The following is a 27,556-nucleotide window of genomic DNA, read 5'->3' on the forward strand; positions in this document are numbered from 1 at the left end:
CTCTGGACCAGAGGAACAATGGTGTTATTCAGAAGCCTTGCCTTCCTCCTAGTCCTATACCTGCTGCAGGGGTCCAATACTTCCTTTGTTCGGCTGAATAACAATGGCTATGAAGGCATTATCATTGCTATCGACCCTGGGGTGCCAGAACATGAAACACTGATTGAACAAATCAAGGTAAGAAAGAAATGAGATTTTCTTCTGTTTAAATAATAGAGAAGGGGGAAAAGTGAATAGTTAGTAATTATGATGGAAACTTCTGAATGCTCCAGGAAGTTTAAAAACATGGTGCGGTGAGGACAATGCTGGAATAGACGGTGGGGCCTGAAGTCTGTAGACGGGGTACTCCCCTGTGTCAACATAAGACCAAAGACAAGGCAGAGGGCCTCCTTGATCCTCAGTTTCTTCATCTGTAAATGAGCAGTTGGACTTGTCTGTTCTGTTGTTGCTGTTTTTTAATTTATTGATTAGAGAGGGAGAGAAACATTGATCTGTTGTTCCACTTATTTATGCATGCACTGTTTGATTCTTGTATGTGCCCTGACTGGGGATCGAACCCACAACCTTGGCGTATCTGGATGATGCTCTGACCAACTAAGCTACCCAGCAAGGGCTTAAACTTGTCTGTTCTTTAAACAATTATTGAATGCTTATAGCAGGACAATAGTGAATGAGAGAGCTCCTTCCCTAAAGCAATGTACATTCTTTTCAGACACAGATAATTAAAATAAGTAAATGTATAGCAGGTAGTAAGTTGCTATGGAGTCAAACAAATCAGCAAAGGGGGGTAAGCAGTGTTGGTGGGGCTGGGATAGGGGAGAATGTGGGTTACTTTTTCATGTAGGGTGGTCAGGGAAAGCCTCACCATTGATGTGACCTCTAAGCAGGAACCTGAGATGAGTGAGGGAAAAGCCCATTGAAAATCTGGGGTAGGGAATAGAGGGAGAAGCAGCATGGAGGTGACTGCATGCTTGTTGGGACCAAGGAAACAACTATAAATAAGGAGGAAGAAGGGTAGGAGAGCTGAAGTTGGAGAGGTAGCAGGGCCCAGACCTGTGGAGAGATTTAGGCAGGAATCTGGAAGGATTCTGAGCAGAGGAGAGGTGTGCTCTCTTGTGTGTGTTCTAGAATCACACTTACTAGTGGTGAGGAAACTCGGTAGAGGGCTTCCCCTTGTCACTAGTCCTGTATAAGCTCTGCACAGCACAGAGGTGTAGAGGGACACCAGGTAGGAAGCTGTTGTAAGTGAGAAGTGATAGTGACTAGGAACAGGGATATTCTGAGCATATTCTGAAGGTATAGTAGACAAATTTGTTGATGGTTTAGATGTATGTGGAGTCGGGGAAAGTAGAAGGGAAAGAAAGGAGTCAAAGACAACTTCAAGGGCTTTGGCCTATACACTTTGGAAAGATGGAATTATCAACAGGAAAGGGGCAGACTTCAGTGATTATCAGCTGAGCTATCAGGAGTTAGTTGGGGACTTTTTGAATTTGACATGCTTATTAGATACCCCCGTAGATGGGATAGGAATCAGAGTTCAGAAGGAAAACCTGGGTGTAGACAAAAATAGGGGAGTCATCAGTGTGTAGATGAAATTTAAAGACAGGAAAACAAATAAGTTCATTGGGTAGTGGGCACAATAAAGGGAAAGACTCCAGAACCGAACCAAGAACTGTATTCCTAAAGGTTCTTTCAACTGCAACAGTCCTTGTAATAACGGGACTGGTTGCCCTTCTGGGTGTGGCTCAGCGGCTGAGCATGGACCTAGGATCCAGGAGATCACAGTTTGAGTCCCAGTCAGAGTTGCGGGCTCTGTCCCCAGTAGGGGGCGTGCAGGAGGCAGCCGATCAATGACTCTCTCATCATTGATGTTTCTCTCTCTCTCTCCCTCTCCAGTCCTCTCTCTGAAATCAATAAAGATATATTTAAATAAATTTAAAAAAAGGGGGGGGACAGGCGTTACAGCCATGTAAATGTGTTTCCACTGCCCCGACGTCAACAACTACTAATTCCTTATATTCGAGTCTTCCACTACTGTGTCCTTACACTCACTGTTTCAGCCTTCATGGGTGCTGTTATCCAGCAGATGCTGATAAGCATGACCTGAATTGTAAGCAGGGGATTCTGTGGCTGCCATTTATCACTCATTCTGTATAAACTCTTGCGGCCTAGTGATGTTCACTTACTAACGCCTTTTGAATGCCAGTGGGAGATAAAGATTCCTGAACTAAAGAACACAGGCTTGAATAGCAGCTAATCTAGCTGATTCTGAATGATTACTTCTTAGTGTCCAGGGACAGTCGATCAGTTTCTAATACTTTGGAACCTCAGAAATCAGTATTTAGAATTATTTGTAAGGGTAAAAAATATGCTAAAATAGTTCTCTACTGAAAGTGTTACTAAAAATTCAATTGTTAGTAGACATTCCTAGATTACACCATGTTTTATGACATTCTCTCAACCCACTACAAAGTCCTTGCACGTAGAATAGCAGACAACCATGTAAAACACTATCATCCACATTATACAGAACAGAAAACTGGTATTTGGAGAAATTAAATGATTTTTCAAGGGTTTCCTAAGTAGCACAATCAGAGTGGAGATCCAGTACATGGGCTTTGAAGATTTACTTACAGACCCGAGTTTGAGTTCTGGCTTGTGTAAGATGACAAAAATCACTCTTTTTTGTAACTGGTAAACCAATAAATGGACATAGCTTTACTCATGGGATAATATCTGATCACAACAAAATTTATGATGAACCAATTCATAATTTATGACCTGAGATGTCAAGTGTCAACTTTCCTTATTCCTGTATTCACATCTTTTTAGTTTGAGAGTACTAATTTTTGGAAATACTGATATCTTAATCTTCTTTGATCCAACTAGAATATTATAGGAATTCAGATAAACAATTCAGAATGATTATTATAGGAATTCTGCTTGAAAAGCCTGCAGGAACAAATTATTAGCCACCCTAGTATGCTGCAGGAGATCACAGTCATCCGATATAGGGCCTATGAAATACCTCCCTGACCTGAGAACATACCACTACCCAAGGCTGTCCAAAAGGACAAATAAATAAAATGCCTTGGAGTTATACAACACACAGCCCACACAACCATATGCGGCAACTCTGTATTTCCAGTTGGTACCATAATTCAAACCACCATATGTACCTTTTTTAATTTCGTGAGATATAATTGACATATATTAGTTTCATGGGTTCAATGTAATGATTGGATATTTGTATATATTACAAAACAATCACCAAAATAAGTCTAGTTAACATCCATCACCATAACACAGTTACAAAAATTTTTTGCTAAGAACTTTTGGTTTGCTATTTTAGCAACTTTCTAACATACGATACAGTATTATTAACTATAGTCACTTTGCTGTACGTTACATCACCATGACTTATTTATCTTATAACTAGAAGTTTGTAACTTTTGACCCCTTTCACCCATTTAGCCAATTCCCCCAACCCTAAAGCCTCTGGCAACCACCAACTTGTTCTCTGTATCTACGAGCTCAGTTTTTGTTGTTGTTGTTTTCTTTCTTTTTTGATTCCATATATAAGTGATATTGTACAGTATCTGTCCTTTTCTGTCTGACTTACTTTACTTGGTATAATGCCTTCTAGGTCCATCCATGTTGTTGGAAATGGCAGGATTTCCTTTTTTGTGGCTTAATAATATTCCAGTGTTTATATATACCACAGCTTCTTTACCTATTCATCCATCTATAGACACTTAGGTTGCTTTTATGTCTTGGCCACTGTAAATAATGCTGCAGTGAACATGGGGTACACATGTCCTTCTGAATTAATGTTTTCATTTCCTTCGAATAAATACTCAGCAGTGGAATTGCTGTATCAAATGTTAGTTCTATTTTTCAGTTTTTTCAGAAACCTCCATACTGCTTTTCATAGTAGCTGCACCAACTTACATTCCCACCAACAGTGCACAAGGGTCCCCTTTTTTTCACATCTTTGCCAACACTTACTATTTCTTATCTTTTTTTATAATAGTCATCTTAACAAGTGTGAGGTGATATCTCTTCCTGGTCCTGCTTTGCATTTTCCTGTTGATTAGTGTTGTTTAGTAACTTTTTATGTGCCTGTTGGCCATTCGTATGTATTCTTTGGACAAATGTCTTTTCAGATCCTCTGCTCATTTTTTAATCAGATTGGTTTTTGTTCTTGTTGTTGTTGTTGTTTGTTTGTTTTTTTTGGCTATTGCCTTTGCTTTTGGCGTCAAATTTTTAAAAAATCATTGCCAGGACCAATGTCAGGGAGCTTATGTTTTCTTCTAGGAGTTTTATGGTTTTTGCATATAGTTAAGATAGTGGTCCACCATTCTTTTGCATGGGTCTGTCCAGTTTTCCCAACACCATTTATTGAAGAGACCGTCCTTACTCAACTGTATATTCTTGGCTCCTTGGTCATAAATTAATTGATAATATATGTGTAGGTTTATTTCTGGACTTCTGATTCTGTCCCATTGAACCGTGTGCCTGCTTTTATGTCAATATCATACTCTTTTGATTACTACTACTGTGTAGTATGGTTTGAAATCAGGGACTGTGATGCCTCCAGCTTTGTTCTTTCTCAAAATTGCTTTGGCTACTCAGGATTTTTTGTGGTTTCATACACATTTAGGATTGGTGGTTCTATTTCTGTGCAAAATACAAGTGGCATTTTGGTAGGGATTGCACCGAATCTGTAGATTGCCTTGGCTAGTACATACATTTTAACATGATTGGTTCTTCTAATCCATGAGCGTGGACTGTCTTTCCATTTATTTCTGTCTTCTTCAGTTTCTTTCATGAATGTCTTAGAGTTTTAAGTGTACAGAAATTTCACCTCATTGGTTAAAATTATTCCTAGGCATTTTATTCTTTTAGGTGCAATTGTAAATGGGATTGTTATTTTAATTTCTCTGATAGGTCCTTATTAGTGTATAGGAATGCAACATATATATTTTATATTGATTTTGTATTCTGCAACTTTACTGAATTCATTTGTGAGTTCCAACAGTTTTTTGTGTGTGTGTGGTTTTTTTAGAGTTTTCGTATATAATATTATACCAACTCCAATAGTGACAGTGTTACATCTGCTTTTCTGATTCTGATCTCTTTATTTCCTTTTTGGCCTAATTGCTCTGGCTAGTGCTTCCAATACTGTGCTGACTAAAAGTGACAAGAGTGGGAATCCTTGTCTTGTTCCTGATCTCAGAGGGAAAGCTTTCATTTTTCCACCATTGAGTATGATTTTAGCTGTGGGTTTGTTGTATTTGGCCTTTATTGTACTGAGGTATATTTTATCACAAATGGGTGTTGAATTTTATCCATCTATTTTCCCCACTAGATAGCAAGCTCTAGGGCAGGGCTATTTCTCTTATTAACCATTGTATTTTGGGGTTCAGGATACTGAACACTATGGGATGACATTATTTTCACCTTGAGAACAAAGCAACAAGTTCTACTTGTGATAAAAAAGCTGTATCTCTACTATAAATTTTTCCATTTATAGTAGGCTGTTGTCTACTGGATTTATGAACAGCAATGATATCACCCAGTTTTGTCACTATGTGTAGAGCACTTTATACTTCATTTCGTGTTTATGCCAACCTTAAAGACAGGTAGCAATAGTCCATTTAAGAGATGAGGAAACCAAGCTTCAGAGCATTATATAATGGGCCAAAATCTATCAGCTAGAAAGTGCTAATGCCAGCACTGGAAGCAAGTAGATGACTCCAAAGTCTATGCTTCTTATTGTATTACGTAATTTCTCTTAACACCAAATAGAAGCATTTACCTTTTGATGAAGAATTATACTCAAAACCTTTAAATGAGCAAGGTTAAGCTATAATTTTGGACTAAAAGGTGGCAGAGTTGGAATTCTGAGGCAGAGGTTGTGCTCACTACTTAGATGCTTTTTCTATCCACTCTTGGTGTGGGATGAACCTCTGCCCATTCAGTTCGCTGTCACTTGGCCATTCTCACACGTTTTTTCCTTTTATAATAGGACATGGTGACTGCAGCTTCTACTTACCTGTTTGAAGCCACAGAAAGAAGATTTTTTTTCAAAACTGTATCAATATTAATTCCTGAGACTTGGAAGGAAAACCCTCAATACAAGAGACCAAAACATGAAAGCTACAAACATGTAAGAGTCAAAAAGCTTCTCTCAAAATATTATATTTTCTGGTGCTCCTACATTGAACTGCAAATTGATTGTTTCAGTTTTCTGACTAAATGTTATCCTTTCTATTCCTGATGTTTTAATAATCTTTTTAACCATTCTCAGGCTGATATTTTAGTTGCACCACCCACCCTACCAGGGAGAGATGAACCATACACCAAGCAGTTCACAGCCTGTGAAGAGAAAGGAGAATACATTCATTTCACCCCTGACTTTGTACTTGGAAAAAAACAAAATGAATATGGGCCAGCAGGTAAGAATTTAGGTTAACATATATTTTGCAACGATTCCAACAAGCAGCTGTGTACCCAGGTGACGTGTACAAACACTAGAGCCAAAGTCTATAGGTTCAAATCCTGACTCCACTACTTATCAGCTCTGTGTGACCTTGGACAAGTGAGCTAGATTCTCTGTGCCTATTTCCTATAAAATGGTGACCAGAGGAGTTCCTTCCGTATAGAATAGTTGTGAATATTAAATTAGGTAACCCATGGAACTGTTCTCAATAGAGCGTCTACAGAAATTTGAACAAAGGGCAACAATAATAAATCTTTTTCTTACAAAACATACTTTTCAAATCTTAATTTTCCAGTTCTCCACAGCTGGATATTAATCAATCACATGCCACCTTGATGGAAGGCACATATGTGAAAAGCTGAAAAGAGCCAAGATGACAGTTCCTGGCCAAGAGAAAACACTCATGAGCTGTAGTTGCTGATATTATCATTCGACCTATTTGGTTGAACTAAATGTGCTTGTCTGTTGGCGACCATTTTTACCTATAAAAAGAAATGGCAATTTCATCTAGTTCAGTCTAAAAGTTACGATCACTGTTCAAATGAACTTAAAGCACATTATTTCACATGTCATTACACAGGAAAACATTCCTGAATCCACATACCCCAAGATCACCTCCCCTTCTTCCATTGTCCCTTCAATGAACATTCATTAATGTCTCTTATTTCTGTCACTCAGTTAGCCCTGGCTCTCATCATTACCTGAGCCTGTTTCCCACCCCAGTCCTGAAAGCTCCATCATCTCACCCCATCTCAATCTTAACTCTCCCCCACACTTTTGTCCCACCATGTGTATTCTCCTTGGCACCTCTAATCTTTGCTCCCTTCCAGCTATAATTCTTTCCCTGCCTGGCATGTCCAGCAAAATGTAAATAGCTCAATTCCCTCACCACTCTTATCCTTATGTTTCATTCAACTTGCCAAATCCTCTCTATTTAATTTCCAGGTGGCTTCCTTTTGCTCCTATTAATGTTTCCAAGATTGCGAAAGAAAATTACAAAACTAATTGGTATCACTACAGAAACACGCTTTTCAAACTTGGTGAAGCCCTCAACGCTACTCATCCACAATGCTGTGCTTGCATCTTCCCCACACTCTTTCTCATTTCTAGGAAGCTGTACCATTTTTCTCTAGCCACTTTTTTCAATCCCATCAATCAACAGATGACTTGCTTGAGAAACTAGAACCCCTACTTTCTTCTCTGCTTCCAAACTTATGCCCACCTGCACCTGTCTTCGGCGAGGAGGATTTTCTCCAGTGTTTGGAGTTAATACCCCAGCTGAGGCCCTGCTCTTTCTCACAGGCGTCTCCCCGCGCTCCTAGACGGGAGTTTCTCCTAGAATGCCATACATGCGTTTGGGGAAAACTCACATTCTGAAAAACGATGTTCTAAAAACAACACAGCTCTTGAAAAATCAGATGAAGAGAGTCCTCAAAATATATGCAACTTGTAATAACAATAATACATACCTGGAGTGATCATTTGATCCAACCTGGCTGTAGCTCCTTTTGGCTGGAACTGCCATCATAGTAGACATTAAAAGTACACACACGTAGCCCTGGCCAGGTGGCTCAGTTGGCTGGAGTGTGTACTGTTCACCAAAAGGTTTGTGTGTTTGATTTCCGGTCAGGGCACATACCTAGGTTGTGGGTTCAGTCCCCAATTGGGGCCCCTACGGGAGGCAACCGACGGATGTTTCTCCTTCATGTAGATGTTTCCCTCTCTCTCTCCCTTCCCCTCTCTCTAAAATCAATGAATATATTCTTGAGTGAAGATTTTTTTTAAAAGAGAGTGGACCACAGGTGTAGGAAGTTTTAAATTTTCTTAAAATTCACCAAATTTCTGATATGAGGAATTTAACTGATGTGAAGGTTTTTTACCTTCTGTAGAGAAGGTTATATATAATTTCACAATCACTAGTCTGACTCCATTTGCCTAGGAAATCTTAAATCAGTGTTTTTTAAGTTTAATGTGTAGAGGAATAACTTAGGGATCAGAGTCTGATTCAGTAGGTCTAGAGTAGACCCAAGATTCTGCCTTTCTTGTTGGCTCCCAGGTGATGCTGACAGTGCTGGGTCAAGGAACACATTTTGAGTAGCAAGGACTTAAAGCAGAAACACAACTTTTGCATAATACTGACATTGTCCTCTGATTTTCAGATCTCATGAGTTTGAGTTAGATAAACACATGGTAGCAGAACAGACTATATTTCCACCTTCCCCTTCTCCATTTCTATTTCCTTTGAAGTTTTTCCTAATATCGATAAAACAAAGTTTCTACTTTTTTCTTTCTGCATTTGAAGCTGTGGATGTAGCTTTATTCTTCCATTTACCCTGAAATTCTTAGAAAAAAAATTTTATTCTGACTTCCTCTCTCTAAGTCTATCCTAGAAAGGCATATATCCTACTATTTTTATTTCCGAATACCTACTATAGTGTTGAACACAGAATTAATAATAATTATTTTCATATAATCACTTCATTTAGATATCCCCATCATTATATATGATCTATAGCAGTGTTTTCAATCTTTTTTTCATTATCAATCCCCTAAGGAACATTTATAGACACTTTTAACATTTAATTGTGCCCTCATGAAATTTTAGTACCACAAATTTTACATATCTGTTTATATCATTAGTAGGAGTGAACTTCTTAGAACCAAAAACCATTGTAATATCGAAGACTTTTGTTCCCCACCCCCAAGAACCAAAACGTAAAATCCAGTCTATTCTGTCCATAGCATATACATACATACACAATAAATGTTTCATTGATTTAACATGTTGTAGAATAAAAAAATATATTATATACCATATTATGGTTCAATATGCTATATGCTTTTTCCCCCCCAACAAAAACATAAATATTGGCAATTATTTAAACCTAAATAGAATTATTTTTACTTTTAAAAAAAGCATTTCTTAAAACATTTGAAGAGAAAATTTTGTCACTTGATCATGTATTTGAAATACTTTCCCACAGGCAGACTGCTTGTCCACGAGTGGGCCCATCTCCGCTGGGGAGTGTTTGATGAATACAATGACAACGAGCCTTTCTACAGTGCTGCGTCCAAAAGAATTGAAGCAACAAGGCATGGCCATTTCTATTTTCTTCAGTCACTCCAGGCTGTAACTTTTTATTTTCCTTAGTTTGATTTATATTTATTTGAAATGCCAATCGTTCATTTGGTCCCCATGCAGATAATAGATGCTATATCACAAAACAGTGCTTTTCTGTTTTGTTTTTGTTTTTGTTTTAGACAATGTTTCTCAAAGTAGCTGGTTGCCCATTTAAAATACACATAACTTCAAGAACATTTGGAAGCCAAACTGACATATGTTTATACCTCTCCACCACGGCTACCAGATCTCATTTACACGAAAGTTGTGCTCTGAGTAAAGGGTTGTACTATATGCTGGGAGGTGAAAATTATTTACATTACACAAAAATGAAACAAAGGTTAATAAATAGTGGTAACTGCAGGCTGAGGGGGGAAAATCAACCAGCTTCAAGGAGCCAAGACAGGGATTTCCTGGGATTTATAAAATTCATTGTAAAAATACTAATCTAACATCACAGTCAGTAACAGACAATCCTCTTGGTTTGAGGTCAAGAGAGAAGAATGGTTGGAGGAAATTTATCTAATATTGTGTGCCATCAGTTTAATCAATCTTAGAGGCTGTGCTGGGGCTGGAGACTTATCAAAAATGTACAAACTCTAAGATATGATTACAATGAAGGCTTTTTATCAGCCCATAGCACCAGCTTCAGGACACACATTTTAGACATTACATTTGTTTACATCATATTTCCCCTAAATATCTAGTTTATACTGCAGAAAATTCATCACTATTGTTAATATAGATAACATTATATTCACTGAGTTTCAGGGCAATAGGAGCATACCCATATGTAGGAGACTCTTTAAATGACTGAATGAAAGCTAGTCATTTCCCCTTAAATATGACCTGGAAACACATCAAAAAGATGGGATATATTCACATGCCACTGTATTTGTTGTAATCACTGCCACCTGTGGCCAATTCCATGCACTGAAACATATGTCTAAAATGCCTCCACCATTCTTGGCTGTCCTAGGCTGTACCTCAGTCTTTCCTTCAGGCCTCATTTCACTTTGGATAAAAATGCTCCTTGAATAATCAAAACACCTGTAGTTATGCCACATCCCATTCCTTGGAGATATGTTTTGGGGGGGGGGGGGGAAATCAGTGAAGAACTTTAAGCTAAGGTGGTACCAAGAATAAATAGTTTCATAAGTTGCCTTTCCCAGATGCCTGCAATACATTTACTTCCACAAGGCTACCAGAAGAGATGTTTGGGAAAGGGGAGCCTACAGTCATTAGTGTAAACAGGTCAGCAACAACTTTTTAATCTCAGCAGATAACTCAGCCATTGCATATACTAGGGATACCATTTAAAACTTCCCTCTGAAATTCCTTGGAGAACTGCTCTGGTAGAAATCCTTAAACTTTGCTGTCAGATAAGAATAAAAACCTTGATATAAAGATCATTGTGAATAGAAACACTTAAGATTTTTTAAAAAAATGTTAATGGTCAGGTTGCATCAAAGACTAACTGTCACTTATTTTCAGGTGTTCCACAGGTATTACTGGTATAAATAGAGTTTATAAGTGTCAAGGAAACAGCTGTGTATATAATAGATGCAAAATTAATTCTACAACAAAGCTGTATGAAAAAGGTTGCCAGTTCTTCCCTGATAAAGATCAAATTGAAAAGACATCCATAATGTTTATGCAAGGTATTACTTCTGTAAGTATGCCAGTTATTACTTCATACAGTGTATTTATAATCAAAGGACGTGTTATCATGTTTATAAAATATCCATACAGGTGAACTGAGGGGTTAAATGTATTAATATAGAGTTCTTTGAACACTGGCACACAGGAAGCACTCAATTAGTGTTACTTGTTATCACTACTACTGAAAATCCACCTTAGTATTATATGATTCCTCAATGAATCAAATTTCATTAAATAGCCTATTTGCAGAGTGGATTTTTTATTTTTATCAAATATTTAGTTGAATTTTTAAATGCATCATATATCAAGTTTCTTTTCCCCCATCTTATTAACCTTTTAGGTTGTTGGATTCTGTAATGAAAACAACCATAACCGAGAAGCTCCAAGCCTACAGAACAAAATGTGCCATTCCAGAAGCACGTGGGAGGTGATCAGCAAATCTGAGGATTTAAAGAACACCACACCTATGGTGGAATCACCTCCTTCACCTGTCTTCTCATTGCTGAGGATCAGAGAAAGAATTGTGTGCTTAGTTCTTGATAAGTCTGGAAGCATGGGGGTAAGTTCATGGGCCCATTTTTCCTAGATATGGTGACTAGTGAATGACTGAATGCCTAAGAACTCTCTGAACACTACCTTCACTTGGATTGTTCTAAATTGCATGGTGGCATAAGTCCCATCATGCCCTATGATCATGACCTCAGGAAGGGCAGTGGGTAATGTAATGAAAGCAGGATGACGGTAGAGTTTAAAAGATTTAACCTAAAAGTCTTTTTCTTTGTTCCAGAAAATAGAGGGCTTACTGAGGAGAACTTTTAGGGCCCTTAGTAAAGATTTAGTTAGAAGATTAGAATGAGAGATTGAAACATGAAAATATTTTCTTACCTGCCCCCTTTATCTACTGGAAATACTTGATAGACATGAAGATAGAGAGGATCGCTGAACTCCACTTGGAGTCAGTCTTATTTATCATCTATATAAATGACTCTTTGTGACCAAAGATATAAACAAGAAAGCATCACCATAAGGAAGCTATGGTCAGATTCAGCCACTCATTCCTTCTACTATCATTTAGTAATCGGTAGGCATTGTGCGAGGCCCTAGGACTAGAGACCCATGTCCTTGAAGGGTTCACAGTTGCACAGAGAAGACTTTTCCTTCCCCATTACCTAGTTAACTCCTACTCCTTCAAAATTTTGTATAGGCACCCACCTCCTCCAGGGAATGGACTGGTCTTCCAGGCTGGGCTAAGGCTCTTCTGCTGGTCTCCCACGATAAATTGTGCAAACCTCTATTACTGTATATTATATTGAAGTTTCATATTTCTCTCCCACTAGACTTGGAGCTCCTCTAGTTCTTGGAACCATATCCTCTAGAAACCATGTCCTCTAGTACTTGAAACCATGTCTTATTCATCTTTGTCTCCCTTTTGCCTAGAACAGTGTTTACCACATATAAGCGCTCAATAAATAATTATTGAAATAAATGGATTTACAAAAGAGTAGACGTAATGTGATAAAGCACCCAGGAGAACGGCACATTTGAGACAGAACTGAGCATGCTGAAGATCAGAAAGAATGTATTCAACAAGTGGGGGATGTGTGGTTCCAGAAAAGGGCAGAGAATAATCCACAATAGCACAGGGTTTCAGTAAGAGCATCAGTGCCAGACACCAGCACATAAAAGTGTTTTAGGAAGTGTCATTAGAAAGAGATGAAAGAGCTTAGTTTAAAGGCAAAGCAAAGTGGCAGAGAAGCCTCAAAGATGGGGATATAGAAGTCTCTTGCTATGCCTTGGATCTAGGGATTTCAGAAAGAAATTTGGGCACGAGTTGAGGGGAAGTACTACAGATAAATTGGTGTTGAGGGACTGGGAAACACAAATGTATGAGGAGACTTACATCCTGGATATTCACCCAGGTAAAGGGATGTGAGTCTTAATGGGTTACCAAAGAACCAAGGCCAACTAATCCACTGGTGAAGAAATGGTGGGGAGAGGTTAGGAGCAGAAGTAGGAACAGAGTGTCTCAGAATTTAGCCGCAGCTCAAGAAAGTTTTAACTTTTGGGTTATCTAGTCTCCAGTGGAAGGGAAGGTTTCAGTCTCTAGTTGGAGTCCATGACGGTCTGGATTGATATTGTAGGACACAGGGAGTGGTTTCATCTCGATAGCCCAGACGTAATTAAGAATTCTCTAAGATGTGAGGCATCACCCCTCAATTCCAACCCACCCCCTGAACCTTCACCTGTAATTTGGGTGCTAAGCAGCCAAGAATCACTTCTAGTTCAAAGCCTGTGTTCCTTACTACACTCTATGTGTTCCACGGGACATGGAACTACGGTTTTTAAATTTTATCAATTAAAATGTTGCTGTTTCTAATAACACCGATTACTAATAATAGAAAGCTCTTAACAAATCCTGTTTACTCACTTTATGTAGTCTGCTATTATTTTCCAGTCAAAACCAATTGGTTGTTTTTCTTGCCTTTTTTCATTCAGAGCTTTAATCGCCTAAGTCGAATGAACCAAGCAGCAAAACATTTCCTGCTGCAGACTATTGAAAACGGGTCCTGGGTGGGGATGGTGCACTTTGATTCTTCTGCCAGCGTTAAAAATAAGCTAATCCAAATAGTAAGCACCAACGAAAGAAACACACTCTTGAACAGCTTGCCTACGGCAGCAGGCGGGGGAACGTCCATCTGCAGTGGAATTGATGCAGCATTTCAGGTGAAAATCATAGTGCACTTATAGTTTGTTTGTTTGTTTGTTTGTTTTTATTATTAGGACATTTTTCTATTAGTGCTGCTATACATACTTGCTCACTAATTTTGACGTAACCAATTCTAAGAAATACAGAACTAAGAACATAAAAAATTCACTTGATTTTCTAAATGGGTGAGTGAATCAATGAATAAACTGATGGATAAATATATGACTATAAAAATGCCACTGGATTATAAGTCCAACAAAGTCAGGGACTTTGTGTTGTTGTTCTTGTGGTCATTGTTGTTGTTTTTAACTTGCAATAGTCGGTGCTCAATAAATTTTAGTTAAATAAGTAAGTGTGATCAGGTAGCAAAAGTCATTAACTTTGAAGGTGATGAAACCAGTTGGATGGTATGATTCCACTTTGGGCCAATTCTCATTTCAGTTTCTGTGACAATCCTAACTGAGCAGTCTATTAAGCAGCTGTAGCAGGGACTGTCAGTCACGGGGTAAGGAATACCTGTGACACCAGAGTCCTGGCTGCTATTTACGAGCTATTTGATCTTATGCAACATTTTCAGTACCTTTGGACTCTCAATGCCTTATCTATAAAATATAGGCAAATCAGAGTGTCTACCTCATAGGATTATTATAAGAATTAAATGAAATGATATGTTTACATACTTAGAAGGATATTTATTATATTACATAGTAAATATATAATTCACAACTATTATTATAAACCTTTTTTCCCCCCAAGTTGTCATCTTGAGCTTATAATTAATATCAAATGTGTCATTTTCCTGCTTAGAAATCTTCACTCTCCCCTCACGGTCCATAAAATTATATTTGGATTCCTCAATCGGATATTCAAAAAGTCTGTCACCCCCTCCATAAAACTGCCCTCATCTCTTTCTAGCCTTTTGCTCTCAGTTCTCCTCTCGGATTCTCTGTGTGCTAATACCCAGCGCTCGCTCTCCAAGCCCACCTTGTACCAACAGCCCAGGCAATTCTTCTGCCTAAACTGTTTCCTTCTTTCCATGTTTGCACGTTAAGTTTCTACCAATTCTTCAAAATCCTTTTTGTTTCGTGGAGCATTTCCTGCTATTCCCAACACTATTCGATCTCTCTCGTTTATGAATTGCATGGCATTTTAGTGTAGCTTTCAAGCATGAAGTCCTAGATTAAAACTCCAATGATCATTTACTAGCTTGTGACAGTAAGCACAACCCTTCCTCTCTGTAGTAACCGGTTACCCCATCAGTAAAATGGGGTAATGAAAGCTAGCACATAGGGTTGTTCATGTTTGAGTTTATTCAAGATATATTTATTGTAGGAAGTAGGGGGCAAACATAGATTCATTTATTCAACAAATATTTATGTGCTAAGCAAAGCTTCTCTGTGGTGCATGCAGTTTCTGTGGGGAACAGATAATACAGGGATAGATCAATGAACAAAAACAATCATTGTAGATTGTGCAGATAGTGTTGTGAAGAAACCAAACAACGTGATGGGATAGGGGAACTGGGAAAGGGGGAGGCCTGCTTTAGGTGAAGAGGCCACTGAGGCCCTCTCTAAAGGGTAACATTTAAGCTATGGTTTGAAGGGTGAGAAAGAGCCACTGGTTCAGGCAGAAAGGAAAATGCAAAGTCCCTTAAGAAAGAGGTGGGAAAGGAGAGGATTATTCTAAGAATTGATAGAGCTGGGGGCACAAGAGTGTGACAAATGAGGGAGCATGCAGGGCAGTTGGCAGGTAAATAATGGCTAGATCTTTCAAAGCTTAAAAAATAAGAGGTTTTTATTTTATTTTAAGCACAACAGAAAGCTACTGAAGGATTTTAAGTATCAGAAATTGATCATCAAATCATGTTTTTGGAAGATAACCCTGGCTGCCCTGTACAAAATAAACTGTAGGGAGTAAGAGCAGTGGTAGGGTAGTGGTCCAGGGACAGATTGGGAGCTTGGACTTGGATGACATTTGTATTTTATACAAATGACACATTGTATAAAATACATTTAACACTTAGCAAATGTTCCAGAAAATGTAGCACTATAATTCTGTGTTGTTTCTCTTGCACTGTAGAATATATTAACTGTGTCTTTGTCACTCATCTCTCTTATCTCCTCAGTCTCTCATCTCTACCTCAATAAACATTTTACAATTTAATTAAATTCTTTCCAAGAATACAGAAACCATGTAGTTCCTGTTGAATCTCGGGCAGCCAGGACAGTGATTAATACATAGTAAGTGCTCAGCGGATAACTAGTACAAGAAAGGGAGCGGTGGAGAAAAGAGAAACCTACTTCATCTTTGGATCTTCATTTTGCAACAAAATGTGTAGGGGGAATGTGATGGGGATGCTGTATAAATGCTGTAAATGTATAAAAGCATTTCCTGTTTCTCAGTTTGGTTTTAGTGCATGTCAAAGCATATATATAAACTGCAATATATATAATAGTCATTATTTGCCTTAAAACATGCAAAAATTTAAATGAGGCTGTTCTTGTTCCCTGGCCCCAGTTTATCAGGGATTTCTACATTCCAAACCCTTTTCTGCAAATCTACACATACCTTCCCTCCAGGTCCATGAAAGCCACTGATAAATCTATCACATTTTCCTCTTGCCTTGTGCTCAGTTTCTCAAAATGGTATGCCAAGAAGCCACTACTTAATAAACTTGTCAGAGAAGGTGAAATATAGTTGCTATCCTCTGACAAATTCTCTTTATCCTGTTTTACAGGGGCCTAGATTCAGAAATCTGAGTGTAAACTTATTGTTTTTATAGGAAAAGGGTTCCAGCCACAAATAGAATTCCACCTCAATAAACATAGTTCATGGATTCTCTGAGCACCACCAATATACTTGGTTTTGTGCTTGTTACTTTTATTTATTTATTTTTATATATTTTTATTGATTTCAGAGAGAGGAAGAGAGAGGGAGAGAGAGAGATAGAAACATCAATGATGAGAGAGTCATTGATCGGCTGCCTCCTGCACACCACCCACTGGGGATCAAGCCCGCAACCCGGGCATGTGCCCTGACCGGGAATTGAACCGAGATCTCCTGGATCATAAGTCAATGCTCAACCACTGAGCCATGCTGTCCGGGCCTTGTTACTTTTAGATGTAAAATAAAAGTTATATAGCAAGATCACTCACTTTGACCTGCTTAGAACTTTCTATAACCTTTCTCTATAAGCATACTGAGGGTTCTCTAATTTGAAATAATTCTTTTTTTAATGTTGAAGTGGTTTCTAAATGCATTTAGCTGTCTATGCAACATATTTTATACACTGAAGGCTTGTCAGTCAAAAAAAGAAGAGAAATATTTAATGCCACACTCTGCAATTACATTTTTGGTGTCTGATTAACCTGACTTCCCCAGACTGAGATGTCACTGTTACTTAACCCAAGTAGGATGTTCCAAAGCCCTGCCCCACATAACTCCATTTAAGCAAATATTCCTTAGAGCAGATGGACAGAAAATACAGACATGTTTAAGTTCCCTTAGGGGTTGCTGATTGCAGAGTCTATAACCTTAAAACAGAAGCTCTCTCTTCTTCGACGCACACTTTTGTTTATTTTCTCTGTCCACTTTTTCTAATCTCCTATAAACCTACTTGACCTAGGAACCTTTGGTAATCGTGCTCTGATGATGTTTACAGGCAATGAGAGATGCAAATGCCCAGATAAGTGGATCTGAAATAGTGCTGCTGACCGATGGGGAGGATGGTACTGCAAAAAAATGTGTTGATAAAGTGAAAGAAAGTGGGGCCATCGTTCATTTTATTGCTTTGGGACCATCGGCTGATCAAGCAGTCATACAGATGAGCAATATAACAGGTAAAATATGACCTGTATATTCCAGTCCTTTAACAGCAATGAGTAGGTCCAGAGACTGACAGCTCGACTTCTTTGAGCTCTGAGGGCCCTGTGCCCAGAGGTAAACCAGACCTGAGCTCTGTTTTCAAGCTGCTCAGAGTCCAGCTGGCCGGAGAAACAAGTAAAAGTCGTCATCAGAGAGCACAGTCGGATAACATCCCTCCCTAACAGGGGTCAAGCACGACGCAGGCAGAGGAAGCCGTTCATTCTCCCGGGGTTGTCGCGAGCCAGGGAAAGAAGGCATGAGAGACAAGGCAACTTCTGAGCTGGGCCTTGAACAAAGTTGAATTTCTCTAGAGGACAAGGGATAGGAAAGATGATCGGGCTATGAGGAAAAAAATCATGCTGGGATGATGATGCAGGGCCCACGGAGGGAGAGGAAGAAATCCAGGAGACAGAGCTTGCTCAGGCTGTGTGTGTGTGTGGGGGGGGGGGGGGGTTCGCAGAGGCTCAGGCTGAATAGAAGCAAATAACAAGAAAGTGTCTATCTAGATAAACATTTATGCCAGTAGCTGTTATCTTAGATACAGAGACATGTGATGAAAATGGACTACATGTTTTAAGTGCCTTCTTAAATATAGTAGAGAGTACAAAATTCAAAACTTTATGAATATCAATTATTATATATATTGAGCCGGCTTCTGATGTTACCAAATATATTGTTGCCTTTCAAATGCGTAGTTGCACAAACTCACATCCTTTCTAAGTGCTTTCGTGGCCATTGTAAAATTTATTTCTGTCCCAAGTGGCCCCCAAAAGTAGTGCTATTTTGGACTTGTCTCCATTGCTTACTGTTTTTCGATCTCCTCATTGCCAGCTATTGTCAGGATACCTCAATATAGCAGCACTTTCTGATTCTGATCCACTGTGGCTGGGAAAACATTGTTAAGAACTGTATCATAAATAAAAACAAATAATTCCCCTAAAGGGCTGTGTGAAGTCTGTGAGCTTTAATACATGGAATTTTAACATCTTTTTAAAAATTTTATTCTATGATTATTTGATGCATTTCAACCAGCTGAGCTTTCTACAAGTGAAGCATAAAGGGAGCTTACACTTTCTGGTTATCACATTTTTAAGTTAACATTTCAGAGTTAATGTTTACACCTATCTGGTTTGGGTCTATTTTAATAATATATACTGAAACTATTATTTTGTTTACCCTGGTTTAATCTTAAAACCACTAAATTGTCATAAATACTTCTTTTCTAGAAAGTAATCTAGTAAATGTAATTACATTTTAGGAGGAAAACATTTTTTTGCCTCGGATGAAGCCCAGAACAACGGCCTCATTGACGCGTTTGGGGCCCTTGCATCAGGAAACGCCGATATCTCCCAGCAGTCTCTTCAGGTCTGAGCTCCCCTTCCTCGGGTTTTTGTGTTTGCCTTTAGCCATAACCAAGAAAAATAATTTGTTGTTATAAGTTTTTAGTTCTATATTTTTCTCAAAGTGAACTGTTAACTAAAATCCAAACTTAAGTATGAAATAGGAATTATTCTTTACCTATGGCCAACTTAAGCAGTCAAGCAGTGAAGTGAGTCGTGAAATAGCAGACATATTCTTTTTCATTTCACCTAGAGTTTGGTTAAGAGGTAACAGCAAAATGCTAAATTTTCCATAAAAAATAGACTCTGTCCCATCATGCAGCATCTATTTGTCTATAACTGCATAAAAAGTATCTCCCGCTTCCAAGATTCCTCTCACCTGCACTGCTGTGCAATAAATTTAGATTAGGTGAATGAACCCAAGAACCTGGCTTATAAAGGGAAGTTAAGCGTCTTGGGAAGAAATTTACAAAGAAAATGAATAATCATTACAGATCGAAGGCTTCGGGCTTTCCTTTATGTCTGCAACCGCTCTTTTTGCTGTTACTCTTTTCTATGTTACTCACCTCTCTGCTGAATTCAACTCTTTTTTTCATTCGTGCCTAAATAACACTCTCATTTTCTGTTACTTAGATTCAACAACTTTGACTAAACTTGGTTCTTCATTCATGTCCGATGTAAAATGTTAACACAAACTATTTCCCTGAAAGCACTGTTTACAAAACTCTGTTTTGATCCTTGGGCATTGCCACCAAGCCTATCGCGTGTCACCTTGTGTGAAGACTTACCTGCCGTCTTCCAGCTCGTTAGGCCTCTGCCTACGCGGAAACCCGGCGTGGTCCCCCCGACAAGCCTGCTGTGCTCTGCTCTCCAGCAGTGAAGAGCACACAGGTTACAGGACGCAGGATTAGGACTGTATGTGCACACTGACGCACAGATCTGGCTTGTAACTTCACCTTGCAGACGGATTCAGGATTGGCCCGGGGTCAGCTTGGCAGTGTGTGGAGAGTAAACGGAAGGAGCATAGAACTTCTGAGGGTGTCAATCGGGTTGACCTAGAAAATGATGCTACTGCCATCTGAAATTGACAAGTAAAGAGGGGGAGCTGATTTTGAAGATATGATTTTATGTTCTGTTTAAACCTTAGTAATGTTTCGTGGATGGTGGGACATGAAAATGGAATAGTCCAAAACAATTCTAAATATAAGAGCAGGATGTGGGAAATCAGCCAGAAAAGAGACATTTGCATACAGGAAGTGCTCAAAGTTTTTATATGTATTTACTTATTCATTTATTTATTTTAATTTGTCTTTATTGTTTTAAGCATTACAGATGTCCCTCTTTCTCCCCATTACTCCCCTCCACCCCGAATCCACCACCCCCAGGCCTTCCCCAAGCTATTGTCTGTGTCTGTGGGTTATGCACTTACGCATATAAATTCTTTGGTTTATCTCTCCCCACCTGAAGGGGCAGAAAGGTTTTGTTCTGCTCACTTAAAACGGCAGCCAGAATGCAGAGGATAGGTTGCTTCCCATTCATTGTACCCTGGTGCTACTGTGGAGCCAGAGCTTTCTAAAGTTCTTACACATTCCTGATGGGGAGTCTAAAAAAGTCACTCACATTCAGATTAACTTGATGATAATACTTTGTCCACTCAAAGACATGTCCACTTAACATAGGATTGAGATTTTTGTCATTGCAATGGTGTTTCGATGGTAGAATTCACTCTCTTCTCTCAGTGCTGACCTGGAGGTATTTTTGGTTTCGGGCTGGATTAGAGTAGAAGTGGAATTTCCCATCGTTTCCTGAAATGACACATCTGTAGAAAGCACTCTCTCCGTCAGTAAAGTGCACTGTACTCGACTAAGAGCCATCTGCAAAGACTTGAAAAACTTCCCTTGAGGCTCCTCTCAAAGAAAGACCTTCACTTCTCAAGATTCCCACCTTCATCAACATCCTTTTGCCCTATTTACACCCTTGTTGGACGTGTTTATTGTCCAGGGCTACTAACTCTAGGATGTTTGAAAAATTACTTGAAGATTTCACATCAGAAAAATATCCATGAATGATTTTCTCATTACTTGCTAGTCCTGACCTTACTGTGTCTCCACTCAAATACTGTAGCCACCACCAATAAGTATTTTCTTTTAGGTCATCATGAAGATGGGTAAACTGAGGGTAACTCACACACACACAGACACACACACACACAACATACACACACACACACACTGTACAGCTAATTCCTCTTTGACATAGCACCCTTTAATGCTAAAGTCTCAGTTGGATGTTTACAAAAACAACTTGGAATAAATAACACAGCCATGTCTCCAACCATAAAAACCCATTCTCCTGCTCTAATGCTTTTATTATACTCTGTCCTTTCCTCAGACTCTACATTTCCACACTTTCTGACTAACGACTCTCACATCCCAATCAACTTTCAGAGAGATCACAAGCCTAAGGGGGTATGCCCTATGTAAGCTTGTTCTCAGGCCAAAAACTAAGGACTATGTTAAAATAAAATAAAAAATAATAAAGAATAAAATTATTCTTTTCTCCAGTCACTAATTTTAAAAAATATATTTATATTTATACAGCTTGAAAGTAAGGGATCACAGCTCAATAATAGTCTCTGGATGAATGGAACTGTAACAATCGATAGCACTGTGGGAAAGGACACATTCTTCCTCATCACGTGGGAAAAACAGAACCCCGTGATTTTTCTCTGGGATCCCAGTGGAGCATCAGTACAAAATTTGGTACAGGACTCTGTTTCCAAAATGGCCTATGTCAGCATTCCAGGAACTGCAAAGGTAAGCAATCAGCTTTCTGATTTCCACACAAAGCTGTGCAACATTGTTTAATACCATAAATATGAGTACCAATACTTGTATCATCTTCAAAATTAAGATAAAATACAAAGTACATTCTATGCCTAGATGGTCCTGAAAATTATGGTGGCAAGAAAAAGAGAAAAGAACTTAGGCATTAGGAGGAAGAAAGAGAAGGGAAAAAATTAGGCTAAGAATAAATTTGAGGAGGCAATGTAGGGAGTCTGTGCAACTTGGTGTGTAGATAGTCATTCCTTATTAGTATTTCCAGATCATAGAGTAAAGAATAAAAAAAAAAAAAATCTATGAACTCCGAGGTCAGAGTAAAGACAAGACCGAGGTAAACTTTCCAAAACTTATTTTTCCCCATTGAGATTTCACAAAGTTTGGACCCTGTGCATGACAATAGCCAGGATGCTCTGTCCAAATTGCCTCGACTCTCATCCTTAAAAAAAAAACCCTCAAAAATTTCAAAACCATGTTGATTCTGCAACACATTTCTAAGATTTGTTTTAGAGCTGGATAATGGAAACACAGAAAATAGCTTTATCTTGGATACTTACTCTATTACCTTTGAATTCTTAGGTGGGTGATTGGACTTACAGTCTTCAAGCCAAAGCAGACGCAGAAACCTTAACTGTAACAGTTAATTCTCGAGCAGCAAATTCTTCTGTGCCTCCGATCACAGTGAATGCTAAAATGAACAAAGAAGCCAACAGCTTCCCCAGCCCAATGATTGTTTACGCAGAAATTCTACAAGGGTTTATACCCATTCTTGGAGCCAACGTGACTGCATTCATTGAATCAAATAGTGGAAAAACAGAAGTTTTGGAACTTTTGGATAATGGTGCAGGTAATTTACAGGGTGTTTTTTTTAAAAAAAAGAATAAGCCTATAATTTCAAAAGTCAGGATATGTAATGGGTCCCGTGGCAGTGTGGGGGAGTGAGAGACACCAAGAGAATCGATGCAGATTATGAATGAAGAGCAGGGCCAGCAGAAAATTCTATCCAGGTAAAGCCTACAAAGTGATTTTAAGAGTTTTGCACACATAGTAATGCTCAATAAATGTTATTTGCTGTCATTACTGTTTGTCATTTAGACAACCGATGTCTGTCACCAGATCAAAAGGTCTCATTCAGGAGACTGAGGACAGCATCAGGAATTCCAAACAAGGGTTTCTTAGGGGCACATCATCAAGAAAGTCTGGCCAGAGAGAGTGGAGCACAGCAGCCATAAGGGGTTAAGTGGTAGAACCGGGGCTCCCAGCAGGGAAGGGGCGACAGGCAAGAGTAATTCCCAAACTGCAAATATAGTCCTGGGAACTGAGGCCCAAGGGCAAGCAGAACTGCCACAAGAGAGGAGGGGGCATCACAAAGGCATCAGATACCAGGCCTGACTGGCAGGAAATAAGACACAGTGTTGGCCGTGCTGACTCCCTGGCCTGCATGGGTGAGTGGTGCTTAAGGACCTTTTCCACAGGTCTTTTGGGTTATTCTGAGAACGGAATCTTCTTTTGAGAGGTCAGTGAGCAAGGGAAAAAAACAATCCGATGGACATCTGACTCACCCCAGATTTCTATCAGTATCTTATGCAATGTAATTAATTCAGTCCATTAATAATCCTATCATCAACAAGGGTTAGCCCTGGGAAAAATTTAGTAGGTAAAATTATTCTTCGGTGCACTTCAGCGACTTCACCTGATACGACAGTATTTTCCTCAGCTATCGTCTAACTTCCGTTCCCCCAACCCCTTCCATGCTACATTAAAACTTACCTGCATCTTGTCATTGCTCAAGGTTTTACCAGGTGGCTACTTAGCTAATTTGGAATGCCTTTTCCTAAGAATAAATTGCTGATTATCAATGACTTGGATAAAGAGTTCTTAAACTCTAGCCAGCGAAGGAATCGCCTGGAAGGCTTGTTGTGACACAGAATGCTGAGCCTTTCTTTAAGAGACTAAGAAATTTGCACTCCTAATATAACCCAGAGAGATGCAGATGCTGCTGGTCCAAGGACCTCATTTTAAGAACCTCTGTCTTAGAATGTTAAACACCCTGGGAGATGTGTGTGCAGTTTAGCTTCAGAACCCATGTTATCAAGAAATATGATACGGTATTCCTGAGCTCCCCCAGTTGTTTATCCTAATAACAGATGGGTGTTTCCACTATCAGACCAGGAAGTTAATGGATCATAGAGCAAGAGGTGAAAATTAAAAAAAAAGTGGTTGAAGGTTACATTGAAATAACTTGTAGGTGACTATGGTGACAATTAAATCCTATGCTAATGTACTTTTTCTTTAGTGGAGATACTTTTGATTTGAACAGAGAGGTGTCTTAATTATGTGTTTAGATAAAGTAAGAGCTTCAAACAAACCATTTGGCTGAGAAATGGTAAGAAGAGCCCGGCCGGGCATGGCTCAGCGGTTGAGCATCGACCTAGGATCCAGGCGATTGGGGTTCGATTCCCGGTCAGGGCATATGCCTGGGTTGCAGGCTTAATCAGTGACTCTCTCATCATTGATGTTCCTATCTCTCTCTCCCTCTCCTGTCCTCTCTCTGAAATCAATAAAGACATATTTTAAAAAAATATATTAAAAAAAAAAATGGTAAGAAGAGTATTATAATAATCTGCATGTAAGTTGATAAGGTGAAGGTATTTATTATACACATAGGTATCAGTGTGTGTATATGTGTGTAATAATAAATATAGAATAAAATTACATAATATTATACATGTATTGTATATATAAATATATAGACCATAACTCAAGGATATCAGTTTAACAAGATAGTGGTCGATAGAGCATAACAGAAATACTACCCAAGGGGTCAATCACAAAATAGGGAGCCCAATCTAAGGGATACTCTTCTAAGGGCCATATGCTTGATTTAGAAAATGCATATATTCCTTTTCCTTTGCAATAATAATTTATTCCTTAATTTCTATAACAAGGTGCTGATACTTTCAAGGATGATGGTGTCTACTCCAGATATTTTACAGCTTATTCAGAAAATGGCAGATACAGCTTAAAAGTGCGGGCTCATGGAGGAGCGAACGTTGCCACAAGAAACTTGAGGCACCCACCGAATAGAGCTGCATACATTCCAGGCTGGGTGGTGGGCGGTGAGTAGCCCGTGATATCTGAGACCCGTGCTGGCTGGAATAACTGTTAGTTGATAGGATTAAGGCTTCAAACATTTTACAACTCAAAGTATAGCTTGTCCCCATTTCCAGAATGAAGTTCTCAGTCATACTTGGGTTTGCCTTCAAATTAGCCTGTGCTTTGGTACAATGCCTGCCATCCAGTAAGCATTTAACATCAGCCATGAAATGACTTTGGAGAACCTTACCTATGGCAACAATAATATGCCAGATTTTCAACGAAGGTTGAAGGAAACAGGCTGATATGTTATGTACCTAAGCATAAGCAGAATTTAACCTTCAGATTACATATATTGTAAAAGATACATAAATGAGTAAACATTTATTTTGAATATTTTTATTAAGTCAAAAAAATATATTGAGCAAAATGATGATAAAGATTAAGAATTCATTCCTTATTAATTTCCCTTTGTCTTGTCTCTTACCTCTTTCAGGGGTTTTCTGTTGACAATTGGAATATAAACTGAAGTATTTATTATTCCTTAGCACTTGCAAAAGGGAGGAAGGGAAGAACCTGGCACAGTGGTTAGAAGGAAACCAGAAGCAATGTCCCCAGGTTTATTCCCAGCTTGAAGATAATTTGAGAAACAAAGAAATTCCATATATTGAATTATGTAACATTATTCCCATTCAGGGCAGCCTTAATGCCTTAACAGTTCATTATCCAATTATATCCTACAATATCCTGGTCAGAATGCTAAAGAAAACAAGTTTTCCCACCAATTGGATGTTTATGACTCAAACTTAGTAAAATGTCACTGTGTGTGTGTGTGTGTGTGTGTGTGTTGGGCAAAAGTAGGTTTACAGTTGTTCATGTGGAAAAATAATACGATAATTAATAAATAATACAAGAATAAACTCTGTTTCATATACTCACAACTGTAACCCTACTTTTGCCCTGCTCTTTTATATAAGGAGAGGACAAGTAGGATGGGGATCCAATTGAAAATACTAGTAGTGTTGCGCTTGTTGTAAACAAGAAAAATTTTAATGCAGGGAAAATTGAAGGGAACCCACCAAGACCTGAAATTAATGAAGATATTGGGACATCCTTGGAGAGTTTCACCAGGACAGCATCTGGAGGTGCATTTGTGGTTTCAAATGTTTCAAACTTACCCTTGCTTGACCTGTACCCACCAAGTCAAATCACAGATCTTGAGGCCACACCAGATGGGGATCTGATCCACCTAACATGGACAGCACCAGGAGACAATTTTGATGTTGGAAAAGGTGAGGAAGAAGGGTCATGCGGCTTTGATGAGGTGAAAGATGCTCATGTAAAAGCAAGGGTAAAAGGGTGGGTGGGAGGAGAACAACTTTTAATTGATAACTCAGTAAAGTATTAATTTTATAATCTGATATTTTTTAATCAATCAAATATAACACATTTTAACTGGTCCTACTTTCAATCAAAAATGGTAGTAGCAACAGCAAAGTTTAAAAATAAAAATTCAGCTTATATTGAAATATTAGTAAGGCCTTGGATATGAGTATAAGCTTGGTACAACTAAATATTGTGAGGAGAATGAATAAAAAGAAATTTAACATGTCATGCTCTAGTTTCTAAACTACATGTAACTTTTTTTTTTTCTTAGTTAAACAGTATATCATAAGAATAAGTGAAAATATACTGGATCTAAGAGACAAGTTTGATGATGCTCTGCAAGTAAACACTACTCATCTGTTACCAAATGAGGCCAACTCCAGGGAAACCTTTGCATTTAAACCAGGAAATATCTCAGAAGGAAACGCAACCCACATATTCATTGCCATTCAAAGTGTGGATAACAGCAGTTTGACATCAAAAGTATCCAACATTGCACAAGTAGCTTTGTTTGTTCCTCAAGATCCTGATGAAAGTCATCCAAATCCTAATTCTGGAATTAGCATTTCTTCTTTGGTGTTGATAGTAGTTGGATCTGTGGTCATTGTTAGTATTATTTTAAGTGCCACCATTTGTATCTTAAACAAGAAAAAACATTCAAGCAGACCCAGCACAGGGTTCTAAAACACATCCACAACAAGAGTGAAAGATATTTCTGAATTTGAAAACCAATCTATGTGATCATGAATTCATAAAAATCATTTTAGGAGTTCTAGAATGGATAATTTAAGTATAAACACCCAGTGATATTTGAAAATTTGTAAATCAAACTAAAGTTTAATAAGTTTATTTACTCATTGTTTTGTTTATCAGAAAAAGTGATGAATAAAACCCTTTTTTTATATTGATACCAGATTGTTTATTATTTGATACAAAAACTGTCTAGAAAAATACTTCAAATTTCATGAAAGAGTTAAAATTGTCTACGTGAATAGTCAAATACCAGTGTAAGAGAGCAAATAAACTACATTAGAG

The 27,556-nt window shown here is 38.5% G+C and overlaps 1 protein-coding gene across 1 annotated transcript; it reads left to right on the forward strand.

The window, feature by feature from the left end:
- Window positions 1-27,556, forward strand: CLCA4 (chloride channel accessory 4). Its single transcript, XM_081145302.1, has 14 exons — window positions 1-177; window positions 6,032-6,172; window positions 6,314-6,461; window positions 9,490-9,598; window positions 11,121-11,298; window positions 11,629-11,847; window positions 13,785-14,012; window positions 17,657-17,834; window positions 19,118-19,224; window positions 21,800-22,015; window positions 22,619-22,886; window positions 24,988-25,158; window positions 26,194-26,427; window positions 26,793-27,556. Exons 1-14 carry the CDS (start codon window positions 19-21, stop codon window positions 27,203-27,205), a joined length of 2,769 nt encoding a protein of 922 aa, XP_081001428.1. The 5' UTR covers window positions 1-18; the 3' UTR covers window positions 27,206-27,556.

This window comes from Miniopterus schreibersii, assembly GCF_964146895.1.
Source record: "Miniopterus schreibersii genome assembly, chromosome: 8".
NCBI lineage: Eukaryota > Metazoa > Chordata > Mammalia > Chiroptera > Miniopteridae > Miniopterus > Miniopterus schreibersii.